Here is a 15,992-nt window from a genome sequence, read left to right on the forward strand (position 1 = left end):
TTGGTTGGGCATCCCTACAGACACAATTGGCTGTGTTTGCGGGTGGGAAGCTGGATGTGGGTATGTGTCCTGATAGTTGCACTAGCGCCTCCTCTGTTCCGTCGGGGAGCCTGTTCAGGGGGGAAGGGGAACTGGGGGGAATAGCCTGATCCTCCCACGTGCTACGTCCCCCTGGTGAAACTCCTCACCGTCAGGTGAAAAGAAGCGGCTGACGACTCCACATGTATCGGAGGAGGCATGTGGTAGTCTGCAGCCCTCCCCAGATCAGAGGGGGTGGAGCAGTGACTGGGACGGCTCGGAGGAGTGGAGTAATTGGCTGGATACAAGTTGGGAGAAAAAAGGGGGAAAATACAACAAAACAAAAAAACAAATGTTATGCACCTTCATTGTCAGCTAACAGCTCTAAGCATCATCTTGCTAACGCTAGAGTTTAGCTAGTAATTAGAACTGGGGGAACAACATAAACAAAAACATGTCGGTCAGAAAACAGCAATATGTAAATAAACGTCACATGGAAACATTGTTTGCACTGTACGCGATCATATTACTGTCTCTGGCCAACCATGTAGCGTGTATTTGTTTTGTTTACTGCATAAGGTTAATGTTATTTGTTCATTCACCGGCGGCTTCAGCTGCCTTGACTTGCCTGCTATTGACAGGACGCTCCAGTGTTTCAGTTCGGACATCTTTCTGTGAAAGCATTGCCACCTCCAACATGTCCACCTTGCGGCTTAGTATGCTGAGAATGTGCGCACCATGGTAATACGTGACCATGCATTACGTAGTCCAGACCAACCTCCTGACAGCAGGTGGACTCCGATATGGTGGGTAACAGCCACACTGACATCAGGTAGTGCTGCTGACCCACTCTCCACCCCAAAGCACCAAATCCATGACTTACGGTCTTTTCAGATGGGGAGTGGTTGACATGCCTAAGTAATTCATTTTCAGTGAGAGGCGAGCAAGCAGGTAGGGAGGCATGGGCAATCTGTCTGGTGGAATGACAAGTAGGCACAATCCCATGAAACTGTCATGGTCATGCTTTTCTCTCGCACATGCTGCGCGTCGCCAGAGTTGAATTGTCTTGATCTTTTTTCTACATGACATGCAGTGTCACCCCACAAAATGGATGAGAGATTGATCCTTGCTGTGTGTGAGTTACGTTATTTAGTTATAGACTCTTTCTTTCAATATTTCTAGAATATATATTCTAATATGTTGCTGTAGCCTATACGGAAAATACAGTTGTACCGACAGGGATACAGTAGTGCACAGAAGCCGTTTCCATGGTTACCACATGTAAAGTGCCTGGCATTTACTTGCAGAGCCCTTGTCTGCTTGTCTATTCACATGAGGAGCGCAAAGCAAGGTGTGGAGAATAGAGACCAGGGAGGATGGGGGCAGCATGGTGTTCAGGAGCCAGACTACTTGGGGGAAGAAACTATTGGACAGTCTCGCAGACCTGTTCCTGTCACTGCAGAATCTTCTCCCAGATAGGAAGAAGGTGAACAGTTGATGGGAGAGGTGGGAAGAATTAGCCACAATGCTGGTGGCCCTCCAGATGGACTGGGAGGTGAATATATCCTGCAGACAGGGGAGAGAGGTACCGATGATCTGCTTCGCTGCCCATCGGAGCCGTGGCAGTTCTCGTACCAGACAGTGATGCAGCTGGTCAGGATGCTGTCGGTGGTGCCCCTGTAGAGGATTGTGAGGATGTGTGTGGGAAGGTACAGCTTCTTCAACCGTCAGAAGTCTTAGATAGACAGATAGATGGGCTTATCAGTCATACACACTCGCAGCTCGGAGTGGGACTCTTAAGGGAAACTGACTTCACTAATGAAATTGCGATGGCTTATAGCAGTTTTCTCTGCTGTGAGCATTGTTCAGTGTCACTACATACCATAGACATATTACATATTCATCTCATCTCATCTCATCTTCAGACGCTTTTCCGGGGTCGGGTCGTGGTGGCAGCAAGCTAAGTAGGGCACAGAATAAGATATTGTGATATTACATATTACAATATCTTATTTTGTTTGTTTAGTGTAAAGCATAACTCTTCAGGTTCAAGGCAGGTTTAATTTTCCCTTATCTATGTATATGACAAAAATAAGCTACCGATGCACCACTTTCAACTCGAGCAGCCAGTCAGATTATTAGATTTTTAACAGACAGCTGGAAATTGTGCTCTTCTCTAAGACAACTCTCAGACCAGTCACCTCACGTTTTGAATATTCAAAGCTGAGAAATGTAAGCACTGGCCATCGTTTCCAAATGGAGCACAAAAGAGAGCTGCATAGAAGAAAGGATAGATCATTTTATAGAGAAATTTCTACAATATCGGTCCATCGTTCCAATTTGCACAGTGATCGTCAGAATGATGTGGGAAGCTAAATGAGCTATAGCGACTGCCACATTCAGTAAACAAATTGAGTAAATGGGTAAGTATTATATATGACAGGCAATGAATTTTCCTTCAAATCGTTGAACTGCTGGGAACTCCTAACAGGTTGGGACTCCTCTTGAGCCCCCCAGATTGTGGCAGGCTTTGGAGAGGTTTTGCAGGAAACTGATGTTTATAATATTCACTTCTAATTGTTAAAGTAGGACTGAAAACTGCGTCACTCTTGAAATTTTTCAGCCAGTTTTGACTGATTTCCTGCTCTGAGACGCCTGATAACTACAGCCCAGGTCTGGTCAGAGCTGATCCATTTCTCCTCAGAGAGATTGCATTTAGATTTCATCTCTTATGTCTTCAGGCCAAGAGAGTTTATGCAATAACCAGCACCATGAGTCATTTCCATCAATTGAGAATGTGTTAATGGCTATATAATTTCTTTCAGTCATGTGCTATTTATATACAAGTGGAACAAGTTACGCCTGGTGCTGGTACAGTATTACTGTGGGCCCACCTAAGTGTCTGGCAGGAGCTCTGTCTTTTGTGTCGCTGTTGCCCCGGATGCCCTCTACCTTTGTTTTACTAGCTTGCCTTGCACAGACCTCCAAGACGGCCTGCGTCATTCAGTCTCTTATTCTGTACATGCCTGACCTTTGTCAGACACATAAATCACATACATGTCTCTGGTCCATCCTAAAGGATAATTTTGTTTCCACTTTTTCCTGTCAAACCCATTAACTTGGTATCATTGGGGATTATACCAATTTGCTCAAAGTAACTGTACCATTAAGCTAAGAGAGTGCGCACAGGCGTGGAGGTATTTAGACAGATGGTGAATTCATTGGTGGCCTGCCTTCCTAATGGGTAGTCCAGGTATCTTTTGAACTGCATAGACTGCTAAGTACTTAGATTCCTATGCTGTCTAGACGACATGACTGGATTTAAGTAATATTGTTATGGATTGTGTGTGTTTCTGTTTGTGTGCCTGTGTGTCAGTGTGTGTGTGCACAGAGTTAGTGTGAACACCATATTAAAAAAATTATAATGGCAATCAGTTCCAGTCCAGCTGTCATATAAATAGTTTTCATGTCACGCTGTTGCAATTTAAGAGCACAGCCATTTCTTCTCTATTTCTTGCGGGTCCCAACCCCCAACATGAAAAGAATACTATCATGTTTAAATGACTTTTGGACCCAAGGAAACTTTTAAGGGTGATGGAAAAAATTAGGAGTGCTTTCCTCTTTCATCATGGTCCAAACTCAACACTGTAATCTCAGCCTGTCATTGATAGTGAGAAATACTAAATGGTATAATTAGTGCATTGTGCATTTTCTTGCAATCCATCCATTCATTATCCAAGCCGCTAATCCCAATTTGGGTCACAGGATGCTGGAGCCTATCCCAGCAGTCATTGGATGGCAGGTGGGGAGACAACCTGGACAGGCTGGCAGTCCATCACAGGGCCAACACACACACACACACACACACACACACACACACACACACACACACACACACACACACACACACACACACACACACACACACACACACACCCCTAGGGACAATTTAGTATGGCCGATTCACCTGACTTACATGTGTTCGGACTGTGGGAGGATACCGCAGCACTCGTAGGAAACCCATTTTCTTGCAATATGAGTGATTATTAAAAATATAATGTCATTGATAAATTCCTTTGCCATGCTCTCATATGACAAATAAAACCATTATTTGATATTTGTTCTTATTTTAGGATCACATTCATGATGGTCGTAATGATACAGCCCATGACAGAGTGCTATTACTGTTCTTTTCCTTAATACCCTTTTTTTTTACCAACACTTTATATTTAATAAATAATACTTTTGCCCCTTAAATCCCTCTCTGTCATGGCCAGTGGTTTGTTCTACTTTTCTCAACGGGTTTCAGGGAATATCAGCAAGCGGCGTTGCCTTTACGTGCTGCCCAATGTCAATCATGACTTTTAGGTTTGGAATGAACCATGATGGTGTAGGGAACTCCTGTGGTGCACGCAACCAGGAGATGGCCAAGCTGATGGCTGCCCACATTACCATGAAAACCAACCCCTTTGTCTGGTCTGCCTGCAGCAGGGATTACATCACCAACTTCTTGGAGTGAGTCAGCGTGTCATGTAATCGTCAAAATCAGGTTATTCATGTGTCAAATAATGTCCTTGTCCATTTAGCAAAGAAATATTTTATGCAAATCGCTGGCTGCATTTTTTTTTTGTTTAATGCGGGCCACCAAAATAGCGGTAGCTAAATAGAGGAGTATTTTTTCTCGCACCAGTCAATCAAAATTACACTTCGCTAAAGTTGCATATAAATCTGGACATTTGCCATTTTCCTCTATAGCAACGTCTTTTCCATGCTTTTGCATTGCTTTTTTGTAATTATTTATTCCAAAATTCATTCCCTGCATTCATTTTGTTTATTTTAACCTCTTTGTGTAAAATCCAATGACATTGCGATAGATGATTAAAATCTTTTTGCATACAGATGGTTCTTTACTCTCTAGCTTTTAGAGCAATTTGAAAATTGAATGCCTCTGCCGCTGGCTTCTGGATGAATTTGAGCTCACTTTTCTCTGGGCTGTTGTCAGTCCATCAGAATACCACATGTCAGCATATTGAGAGTTACTATTTTATCTCAAATGTTTTGTTCAATGTTTGGGTGGTGTCTTTTAGCTCAGGTATGGGCTCCTGTCTGAACAACATCCCCCCCAAGCAGGAGTTTGTGTACCCTACCACAGCCCCAGGACAGGCCTACGATGCTGATGAACAGTGCCGCTTCCAATATGGTGTCAAATCTCGACAGTGTAAATATGGGGTGAGCACTTTTTCTGTTGTCTACTTCTTTTCATTAATGTCTGGTTTCTTTCTTGTCCCGTCTCCCGTCTCATCCCCTCATCACTTGTAGCATTCGTAGATAATTGGAAATGTTCTTGTTGTGTTTTTTTTCTCTCTCTCTCTCTCTCTCTCTCTCTCTCTCTCTCTCTCTCTCTCTCTCTCTCTCTCTCTCTCTCTCTCTCTCTCTCTCTCTCTCTCTCTCTCTCTCTCTCTCTCTCTCTCTCTCTCTCTCATTACTGTTTGGACCAGTCCTCGCTCAGAGCATACTTAGTAGTTTATCAGTCGCTGAATCAGCCAGGTGAATCTGTCAGGTGGTTTTTCATGAACCGAACCGGTGTGTCTCTTCAACTAACTCACATTAACATGCTCTGACAGCTCTTGTTTTCATTCCTCTTTATCCATCTTTCTGTTTTTTTGTGTTAGTGTTCATCTCTGTCTCTCTAACTTTGTCTGGCTTACCTCTCACCCTCTGAAAGGTCTCTGGTTGGTCATTCTTATGGGACCAATATACATAGCTTAATCTTTTTACCAGTATGACATAATCTTTCTTTCCCCCGGTTTAATCTTGACCATCAGCAATGTGTTTTATGGCTGGATCTTGATTTCTCTTACTCTGCTTCGCTCACTTTACCTTGCCTCGCTGTGAAGACGTTATGAACAATATTGCACTGCCCTAACTGCATAGTGTCCATTTTATGGGATGGTCAACTTTATGGGGCCAAATGCAAAACGAATGGACATCTGGAACAATGTGCTGCTTTATAGACTCATTATTATTGATACTATGGGGTCAGCACAGATGTATATGATAAAATATAGCCTCATATGTTATAGCCATCGCAAGAACACTTAAACACCTAAGCACCAGAGGGAGTAGAGAAGGAAGTGAATCAGAGTCCACCTGCCCTCTGTTCCACGGGTTGGCGGATCCATCACAGTTTCTTGTCTCTATTTGAGCTTACATAGACTCATACTCTGACAGCTTCTCTCCACTGCTGTCTATTTCCTTTTCTCTGTCTGTCTCTCTATCTGTGTACCTCTTGCTCTCCTCTTTGCCATGCCCCCCCCCCCGCTCTCTGTCGCTCTCTCTCGCTGTGTCTCTTTACTGTTTCTCTGTGTCTCTCCATTACCCCAACACACAGGAAGTCTGCAGTGAACTGTGGTGCATGAGCAAGAGCAACCGTTGCATCACCAGCAGCATACCGGCTGCAGAGGGAACCATCTGTCAGACCAACACCATAGAGAAAGGGGTAGGCACGGGAGTACACAATTGGTAGTAGAACTTGGTCTGATAGATACAGGCATGGGGTAAAAGAAAAGTGCTCCCTTCTCTGCATTAGTGTGCATTAGTGTGTCCACTTAGTTAACCATTCGGTAATGCTGTCATCATCATCAGGTCGAGTATCCTCGGATGAAATGAGTAATGCTGTAAGAGATCCCATTGTTGTGTGTGTGTGTGTGTGTGTGTGTGCGTGCGTGCGTGCGTGCGTGCGTGCGTGCATGCATGTGCATTTGCGTCACTGCAAGAGTTCTACTTTGCATCAACATGAGTATTTTTGTGTGCTTACATTAATTTGTGTGTATGTGTGTGTGTGTGTGTTCCAGTGGTGCTACAAGAGGGTGTGTGTGCCCTACGGGACCCGTCCTGAGGGGGTGGATGGAGGTTGGGGTCTGTGGTCACCTTGGGAGGAGTGCAGCAGGACCTGTGGAGGGGGAGTCTCCTCCTCTGTCAGACACTGTGACAGCCCCAGGTCGGGTGTCTTTCCCGTAGGGAGTGCTATGCACTGTATGTCATCCATTCTGTTTACACAGCCTCTCCAGGATGACTACCACCACCACAATCTCTTGCTCTTGCTGAATATTTGCTGAAAGACCACACAGCATTATATCCTATTTTTCTGTGGTTATTTTTGAAAAAGTTGAATGACACGTTCAATTTTTGCATTGAAATTTTGATTTTTGAGGCCAAACATTTGTCATAACTTGTTTCCACTACTAAGAATGTAATAGAAATAAGAAAAGACATCTGATTTGAAAAAAAATTATTTATTTTTTGCTATTTGAGCATGGGCCCTCCAGCTATCTCATTTTGATATGGATGATGTGGATGGAGGATTGGGCACGTTACAAGGGTTTGTGTGACAAATGTTGGAATAGCAGTACTTTTCACCCTATTGCCTTGTGTGCTAACTTCAAATTGGATTTCAGTGAATTCAGAAAGTGGATTTTGTATCAAATGAATACAAGACCATTGAATGTGTGGGCTCCATTATGAATAAATAGCAGCTAACTTTGAATAGCAGTTTCACTAGTTTTCATACTGTAGCTTTAATTGATTCAATTGAAAGTGACTTGACCCAGAATCCAAACGCTAACTGTGCGCTCATATGTTCAGGAGAACTAACCACCTCTTCGATCAATTTTTATGAGCATCTTTTTGCACAATTTTTTGGCTTCATTTGGTGCTATTATTTTAATACAGTTGCTGAACCACAATTTTCACAGTGAAGAGCTGGCTCCCTGCTCTGCTGTTTTCACAAAGGCATTGCGATGATGGTCTCCGATAGATAATAAGCCAATAAAAAAGCAGACAGAGAAGATTGAAAACAGGCTGATGAAGGTAGACGAGACAGAGAGCTGAGGCCAGAGTAGCGTGGTGATGTGATGGAGAAGAGTTCTTGTTAAATTGTACTCAGATGTGACTTACTGGCCTGATTCTCTGTCTGTCTGGTTGTAGGCCAACCATAGGTGGAAAATATTGCCTGGGGGAGAGAAAACGCTTCAGATCTTGCAATATTGATGTGAGCTCTACAACTCTACACCATCAACATGGTCACCATTTTCACTGTAATCGTCATCACCATGATGGCCACTACAATTACACTTGTCCAAACTGATTTCAATTTGGCTTTTTGTGAATGTGTGTGGTCATTGCATGGACTCACGTGTTGGTATGTGTATGTGTAACAGGAGTGCCCTCCAGGCTCACAGGATTTTCGAGCGATTCAGTGCTCCGATTTTGACAGTGTTCCTTTCAGGGGGAAATTCTACACCTGGAAGCCCTACAGAGGGGGTGAGTAAGTAAATCTCCTCTGTATGTATGTGTGTGTGTGTGTGTGTGTGTGTGTGTGTGTGTGTGTGTGTGTGTGTGTGTGTGTGTGTTTGTGTGTGTGTGTGTTTGTGTGTGTGTGTGTGTGTGTGTGTGTGTGTGTGTGGTTGTGTATTTGTTTGCTCCATGGTGATTTCCGCTGCAGACAACCCCTGCCCGACCCCCTCACTCCCACCCTCTGCACACATACACACCCACATAAACAGACCTGCTCGCAAACACTCACGCCTACACCTGTAGGTTTACAGTGAGAAGAAAGAACAGCAGTGGCAGTGAAACCCAGATTATGTGTGTTAGCTGCCAAACGGAGAGCCCAGGCGGGGAAGGAAAGAAGGACGTGCTAGAAGCCGGACACAAGGTAAAGCAGGGAAGATGAATGAATGAAAATAGAAGCGAGAGAACAAGATGGATACAGAGGAGAGGAAAACAGAGCAGAGCAGAGAAGGCGAAGAGTTGTCGGTGGGGGAAGAACAGAAAGCAGAGGAGGCCAGGAGGAGAGGGAGAGGGGGTGAGCAGGAGAGACAGAATGAATGCTGCACACTCTATTCTGTCTGGCCCACAGATGCTGGCTCTAGAGACCCATTATCCCACAATGCCTTGCAAGAATTCCCTGTGCCTGATGAGCGCTACACTGGACGTGAAAGATAAATAGTTTCGACGACATAACTGCCTTTAATCTAGCCCTCCAATAACATAATGGCCTACAGAGATGGCCAGCCAGCCAATTCCAACTTCAGGCAACAAGTGCTCCTTTCATCAAGTCAGCTGATTTTACAATGGAAATCTCTTGCAGCTGTTAAAATAGGAAGGGTGCCATTGACTCTGCCGTGAGTTAAAGGCCAGATTAGACAGCCCATACTCCTCCCTCTCCTCTACCTCTCTTCTTTGCTCTATTCCTTTCACTTTCTCCGTCTCAGAAAAGGAAGCCTTCCCTGCCTCTCCTGGCTCTTCTGCTTTGGCCTCGCCAACCTAAATGTCTCATTTTCAGCCTTTCTATACCCGTGTCTTTCTCTCGCCTCATTTGTTCCTCCGTTGTGCAGTTTGTCTTGTTTCTCGCTTTCTCACATGCAAACACACGTTAACTCAAACACACGTGCACCCCAAGACAGCCAAGGACAGTTCATTAAAAATCACAGATTTAGCAGCCTTTGTTGGAGTCAGTCCACGTTGTTACATCCAGTCCAACAGCCTTCACATTTAGCCTTAGCACTCCATACAACAGACCCCCCAAGTTATAGTCTCATGGGCTTTACACATAGGCTAAGACTTCACGCACACACACACACACACACACACACACACACACACACACACACACACACACACACACACACACACACACAAACACACACATACATACAAATACACACACACACACACACACACACACACACTGCTCCAAGTTTTTCTCATACCAGTAACTGCCCTGCCAAAGCACAGTACCATGGGAATTGTCGTTTTCCATGGTCTGACCACTTTATCGTCTGCTTACCCTGCCAGCATACAGCACGCACGCACGCACGCACGCACGCACGCCAGCACGCACGCACGCACGCCAGCACGCACGCACGCCAGCACGCACGCACGCACGCACGCCAGCACGCACGCACGCCAGCACGCACGCACGCCAGCACGCACGCACGCACGCACGCCAGCACGCACGCACGCCAGCACGCACGCACGCACGCACGCACGCCAGCACGCACGCACGCACGCACGCACGCCAGCACGCGCACACGCACGCCAGCGCACGCACGCGCGCCAGCACGCACGCACGCACGCCAGCACGCACGCACGCACGCCAGCACGCACGCACGCACGCACGCACGCACACACGCACGCACGCACGCACGCACGCCAGACGCACGCACGCACGCCAGCACGCACGCCAGCACGCACGCACGCACGCACGCACGCACGCCAGCACGCACGCACGCACGCACGCACGCCAGCACGCACGCACGCACGCACGCACGCACGCACGCCAGCACGCACGCACGCACGCACACACACAAACTCTCTCTCTCTCCTCTCTCTCTCTCTCTCTGTCTCTGTCTCTCTCTCTCTCTCTCTCTCTCTCTTCTCTCTCTCTCTCTCTCTCTCTCTCTCTCTCTCTCTCGCTGTCTCGCTCTCTCAAGTCTTCCCAGTACATACTGTACCTGCTTCTCCACTGCCAGCACAAAACAAACACAGTCCAGAGTGATTTCAACAGCCACTCAAACAGTGGAGCTGCTGGCTAGCTGCACGAATGGATGAAGGATATATAGAGTGTTTGGCTAGGCAACACTTGTAGCACCAATGTGTGTGTGTGCGTGTGCACGTGGGTTTCAGGAAAAGCAATAAAGAGAAAATGGGAGAGTGTGAGAGGAAGAAAAATGACTGTGCATGTGCACCTTTGTGTATGTGTGTGTGTGTGTGTCTGCATCTTATGTATTAGTGTCTGTATTAGTGTCTGTGTCTGTATTTGTTGGTGTGTTATGTCTCTGTGTACTTGTGTGCATGTCTGTGTCCGTATATATTTGTGTCGATGTCCAAGTCTACATGCATTTGTATGTGTGTCGCATTTGTTACAGTATATAATCGCCTCTCCTTACCAGTAGGGTCACCGAAACTAAACATGTATTCACTTGTGACATGGCAAGGCTCTGCCAAGGAGGAATTAGGGAACCGTAAGCACTCTTCTCTTGCTGCTCTCATATGACCAGAGATTGGATTTAGCTCAGACGTAGAAACAAAGACAGTCACAGGCTAATGGGTCCAACCTGTGCGTATGCGTGTTTGTGTGCGTGCGTGTGTGTGTGTGTGTGTGTGTGTGTGTGTGTGTGTGTGTGTGTGTGTGTGTGTGTGTGTGTGTGTGTGTGTGTGTGTGTTCATGCGCATGTTCTTTCGTACAGCCCAAACTCAGTGTGACCAGTAATGTGGAGCAAATGAGAGCATCATTCCTGTTTTACGAATTACTAATTCACACCCAAAAAATGTTCTTTACTCCACTCTTTCTCTCTTTATTCCTTTTTTTTTTGCAACTTTACAAATCTTCTGTTAATTGCACATTTGGTAACACTTTCTATGAAGCTTGCATCTATAATGCCCTATAAGCATCTATAATGCCCTATAAGCATCTAAACGCCCTATAAGCATCTATTGCATCTATGACGCCCATACTTTCCTATAATGTGTATTACAATGACTAACGGCTATGGCTGAAGACTGAAATAGCACTGAAGTCTCATTATGCATTTCTACAAACTTCAGCAAAACAAATTGGCTATGATGCATTATGACATTTGACAGATAAACAGGCTAATGATGACATATTTATAATGCATAAATCCATTTTAAATTGACATAATGTATCATAAAGGTGTTTATGAGGTGTTGTGATGGCGTATACATGGTTATAATGAATCTTACAATGACTTATAGCTACACTTATAGGGTGTTATAGATGCTTATAGGGCGTTATAGATGCAAGCTTCATAGAAAATGTTACCCAAGTTTGTTATCATGAATGACAAATTCGTTTGTCTTGGGGAACGGGGCTTTAGAGATGCTGTTTGCTGTTAGACTCTTGGAAAGACCGAAGTATGAACCGCGTCATCACAGGGAACAGGAGCCCCGAACGTAGTAACCATCCGCTGGCTGAGTAAAACTTGCTTTGGTGCCTTGTTGGCTTGTCATGCTCTGGGCTTCTAGGTAACATTACGTACCTTGTTTGGTTAGTGCTTTTATTCCAATAGTCATTCACTGACATGATAGCATGTGTGTGTGGTTTTTTTTTGGTTTTTTAACATGGGTGGTCCCCATGGGAATCACCCCTAACACTGTCAGGTTTAGTCCTTGGCTTTTCCTACGCTGAGGGGGAGGGGGTTAGTGTTGTATTTGTGTGTCTACGTCTGTGTGTGCGCTGTGTGTGTCTGTCTCAGGGAAACAGGGACATAATCACATTCAGCTGCTTGTCTTCTGGTTGCAGGATTGTCAGCACTCCAAAACATCCCCTCCTCCCCAGAGGACACTCCTCCACCTTCCCCCCTCTCCCACTCTTCACTTACACACACACACACACACACACACACACACACACACACACACACAGAGCCCCCCCCCCAGACTCCACTGCACTCTGTGAAAAGATGTCACATTCAACACAACATGCATGAAAGATGAGTGACAAGCTACACATGTTGATAGAGCACATGTCCTCTTGTCAAACACGTGTTTCATGAAAAAGTGACCCACAATGTACTATCTCATTCTGAACGGGCTAAATGACTGTCATGGCTGCTAAAACAGCCCGTGGATTTGGCTTTTCAGCGATATCATTTACTTGTACTGTACGACAGTATCAGCTTGCAGACACTCATAGCCTGTGTTTTTCGATAACAGTTTTCATATATGAATATTGTCTTTTGTTGCATTGTTTGGCATTTGTAAAACAGTCTTTGGCCCGGTGTTATCTTGAAAGGTGGAACAGGAGAATCAAGCCCGTACAGTCGGAAATTGCTGCTCAGACCCTTATGACAGACACACACAAACTCAATTTAGCACAGATTCATGCACACATCTCATTATGCCAAAGCCACACAATGCGTTGTTGTGTTGTATGTGTACTAGTTTGTCAAAACGGCATCAGATGAGAGCCATTTGACTTGCCTGAGTGAATTCAAATGTGTTTTTTTTTTGTCATGTAAACTGAGCATAAAGACAAAGTGGATATTACTTGAAACTGAAATGTGTTTATTTCTGTGATAAATAACAGAACAAAAGAAGGAGTCAAGTATAAAAATGAATGAATGACCCTTGAATGCAAAAAGCTGAAAAATATTCCAGTCTTTTAAGGAACATTCAAGTGTGTGTGTATGTGTGTGTGTGTGTGAGTATGTGCTTATTTGTTTAAGTGAAAACTCACTGCTATGAGATAGACAGATATAAATCTGTAGATATCAACACAATAGACAAGGGCACATTAATACATTCATGGTCAATATTACTCATTAGTGTATTCAGCAGTACTATGCTGGGGTACACGAATGGCGGTCCTGATGGCAGAAGCTGGTGTGCGCTACAGGAAGACCTTTCTGACCTTTCTCAAACAGTCAGGACTCTTAGATCGATGTCTGTGTCCAGATTTGGTGTACTGACGCTTTCCTACCCTTCTCCCTCTTTCACTCTCTGTACATGTGCGGGTGGGTGTATGTTTTCATTCAGGTGGTGTGAAGTCCTGCTCTTTGAACTGCCTCGCGAAGGATACAACTCTCTACACGGAACGTGCTCCGGCTGTGGTGGACGGCACACCTTGCCGAGATGATTCCCTGGACGTGTGTGTAAATGGAGAGTGTAAGGTGAGATGAGTGTGTGTCTGTGTGTGTCGAGCGTATGTGTGAGCAGTCTGCGATGGGTTGTTGTCTTGAATACACGACCGTCAGAGAGCCATGCCCAAAAAGACAGTTTCAGCTTCTCGGTCTCTTCTCATTCATTTGTGATTCCATAAGGCCAATGAAAATAAGGACGCATTAAACTTAATTTTTTCCAGGGGGCCTCCTTTCCAGCTGGAGTTTAGACTGCTCAAACTGTGATGAACCCAATTTGGTACCTGCTTGACCAATGTATTTAAAGGTGTAGTAAACAATGCAATAATAGTGCATAGTTTTGGGTAATTTTTTTTAACCTTTATTCAATAGAGGAGAGGCAGACAGGAAATGTGGGAGAGAGGATGGGGGGTATGATACGCAACAAAGGTCACTGGCTGGAATCGAACCGGTGACAGTTGCGACCATGTGGCATGCACTGTCACAATTCGGCTATGGGGGCGCTAATAGTGCATAGTTTATATGGTTTTCAAGTTGATACAAAATCTGTTAATCGTTCCCTCTCTGGTTGAATTTGGATGCCTTTTCTCCCCAACAGTAGAGTGAAGATTTGTGTGTGGTTTCCTGTGGTTTTGTGTAGCATAACAGCAGCATTTATTTGTCTATTAAGCCTCCTCTACACACACGCGTGCACACACACACACACACCACACACACACACACAACACACACACACACAACACACACACACACACACAAATACACACCCCCACCACTCCTGCATTCCCTCACTCTGTTCACAGTGTCTCAGGCTCTGGGTACATTGGGTTGGGGTTGAGTTTGAGGGTAGGAGTCCTAGATTTCTCCAAAAGAGACAATTTTGTTTGTAAACACCCCCTCTGTTCCCTCCTCCTCCGCTCTCTTTTCTCTGTTTTGCACCACAGAGCAGGAACTCACTGACCCTCCAGCTCAGCTGTTAGTCTGTATGTGCTGCTGGACTATGCACGTTCACTGCAATCTCTCTCTCTCTCTCTCTCTCTCTCTCTCTCTCTCTCTCTCTCTCTCTCTCTCTCTCTCTCTCTCTCTCTCTCTCTCTCTCTCTCTCTCTCGCTCTCTCTGTCTGTCTGTTTCTCTCTCTATGACTCTGCATCTCTCCCTCAGTTTTTCTCTTTTTTTGCCCTCTTTTGTCCCTCATGCATACTTTCCCTTGCATGAGATTTTTCTGTTTGTAATTCAGTCTGTTCCTCTCACTCCTTTTTCTTTTGCTGCCCCCCATCCCCCCTCCCCCCCCCCACACACACAGCCATCCACTGCCCCATCCCTCTTCTCTGCTTCAGCTGTTGTTATATCACACATAAAAATTCAAGGAAAATTCAGAGGAGAGGTTCTGCACATTTTCCGTAGCCTCACGTGGCCTCGGTCCCGGGGTTAGGGTACTGTTTTAGAACTGAGGGAGGAGGAGGAGAAGGTGGGGGGGGGCAGGGTGAGGAGGGTGAAATTTGGGGATGAGTGAGGAGATGGAGATGGAGTAGCGAGAAAGATTGGGAGCACATGGTCAGCAGGACACATGTTACCAACATGCTGCCGTGGGAGCAATGCATGGCAGCCAGCGAGCACTTCTTCCAGACCAGTTGGACAAAATATAGAGTGTACAAAACATTAGGAACAGCTGTTCCTTCATGAAATAAATAGACCAGGTGAAGCCAGGTGAAGGCTAAGTGTTATCGTCTATTTAAGTCACGATGCCCAGATGTAGTGGAAGAAAGTAATAATAGTAGAGAGCACTGCTTAATTTCGCTCATCTTGACAGCGGTGTGCCTTTTAGGCTGTTCGATATTGGGGGTGAGACCTTAAATCAAGCCTGTCGAGTTACTTAAATTAGTTTAGAGTGGATTATAAAACTCGAATGATGGGGTGTCTGGGTAGCATAGGCATAACAGTCTATTCCATTGCCTACCGACGCGGGATCGCCGATTTGAATCCCCGTGTTACCTTCGGCTTGGTTGGACGTCCCTACAGACACAATTGGCCGTGTCTGCAGGTGGGAAGCCGGATGTGGGTATGTGTCCCGGTCGCTGCACTAGCGCCTCCTCTGGTCAGTCAGGGGCGCCTGTTTAGGGGGGAGGGGGAACTGGGGGAATAGTGTGATCCTTCTCACTGTCAGGGGAAAAGAAGTGGGCTGGCGACTCCACATGTATAGGAGGAGGCATGTGGTAGTCTGCAGCCCCCCTCCCCAGATCGGCAAAGGGGGTGAAAACAATGACTGGGACGACTCGGATGAGTGGGGAAATTGCCGGGATACAATTGGGG

At 45.6% G+C, this 15,992-nt stretch overlaps 1 protein-coding gene across 1 annotated transcript in view; it reads left to right on the plus strand.

Annotated features, from left to right (window-relative positions):
* The window catches only part of adamts10 (ADAM metallopeptidase with thrombospondin type 1 motif, 10), a 115,997-nt gene that overhangs the window by 74,344 nt on the left and 25,661 nt on the right, over nucleotides 1-15,992 (plus strand). The window contains 7 exon segments of the mRNA XM_056276784.1: nucleotides 4,387-4,533; nucleotides 5,106-5,247; nucleotides 6,410-6,517; nucleotides 6,873-7,018; nucleotides 8,005-8,068; nucleotides 8,238-8,340; nucleotides 13,582-13,715. Of these exon segments, the coding sequence (XP_056132759.1) occupies nucleotides 4,387-4,533; nucleotides 5,106-5,247; nucleotides 6,410-6,517; nucleotides 6,873-7,018; nucleotides 8,005-8,068; nucleotides 8,238-8,340; nucleotides 13,582-13,715 (844 nt within the window).

This window comes from Lampris incognitus, chromosome 3 (genome assembly GCF_029633865.1).
Source record: "Lampris incognitus isolate fLamInc1 chromosome 3, fLamInc1.hap2, whole genome shotgun sequence".
Taxonomy (NCBI): Eukaryota; Metazoa; Chordata; class Actinopteri; order Lampriformes; family Lampridae; genus Lampris; species Lampris incognitus.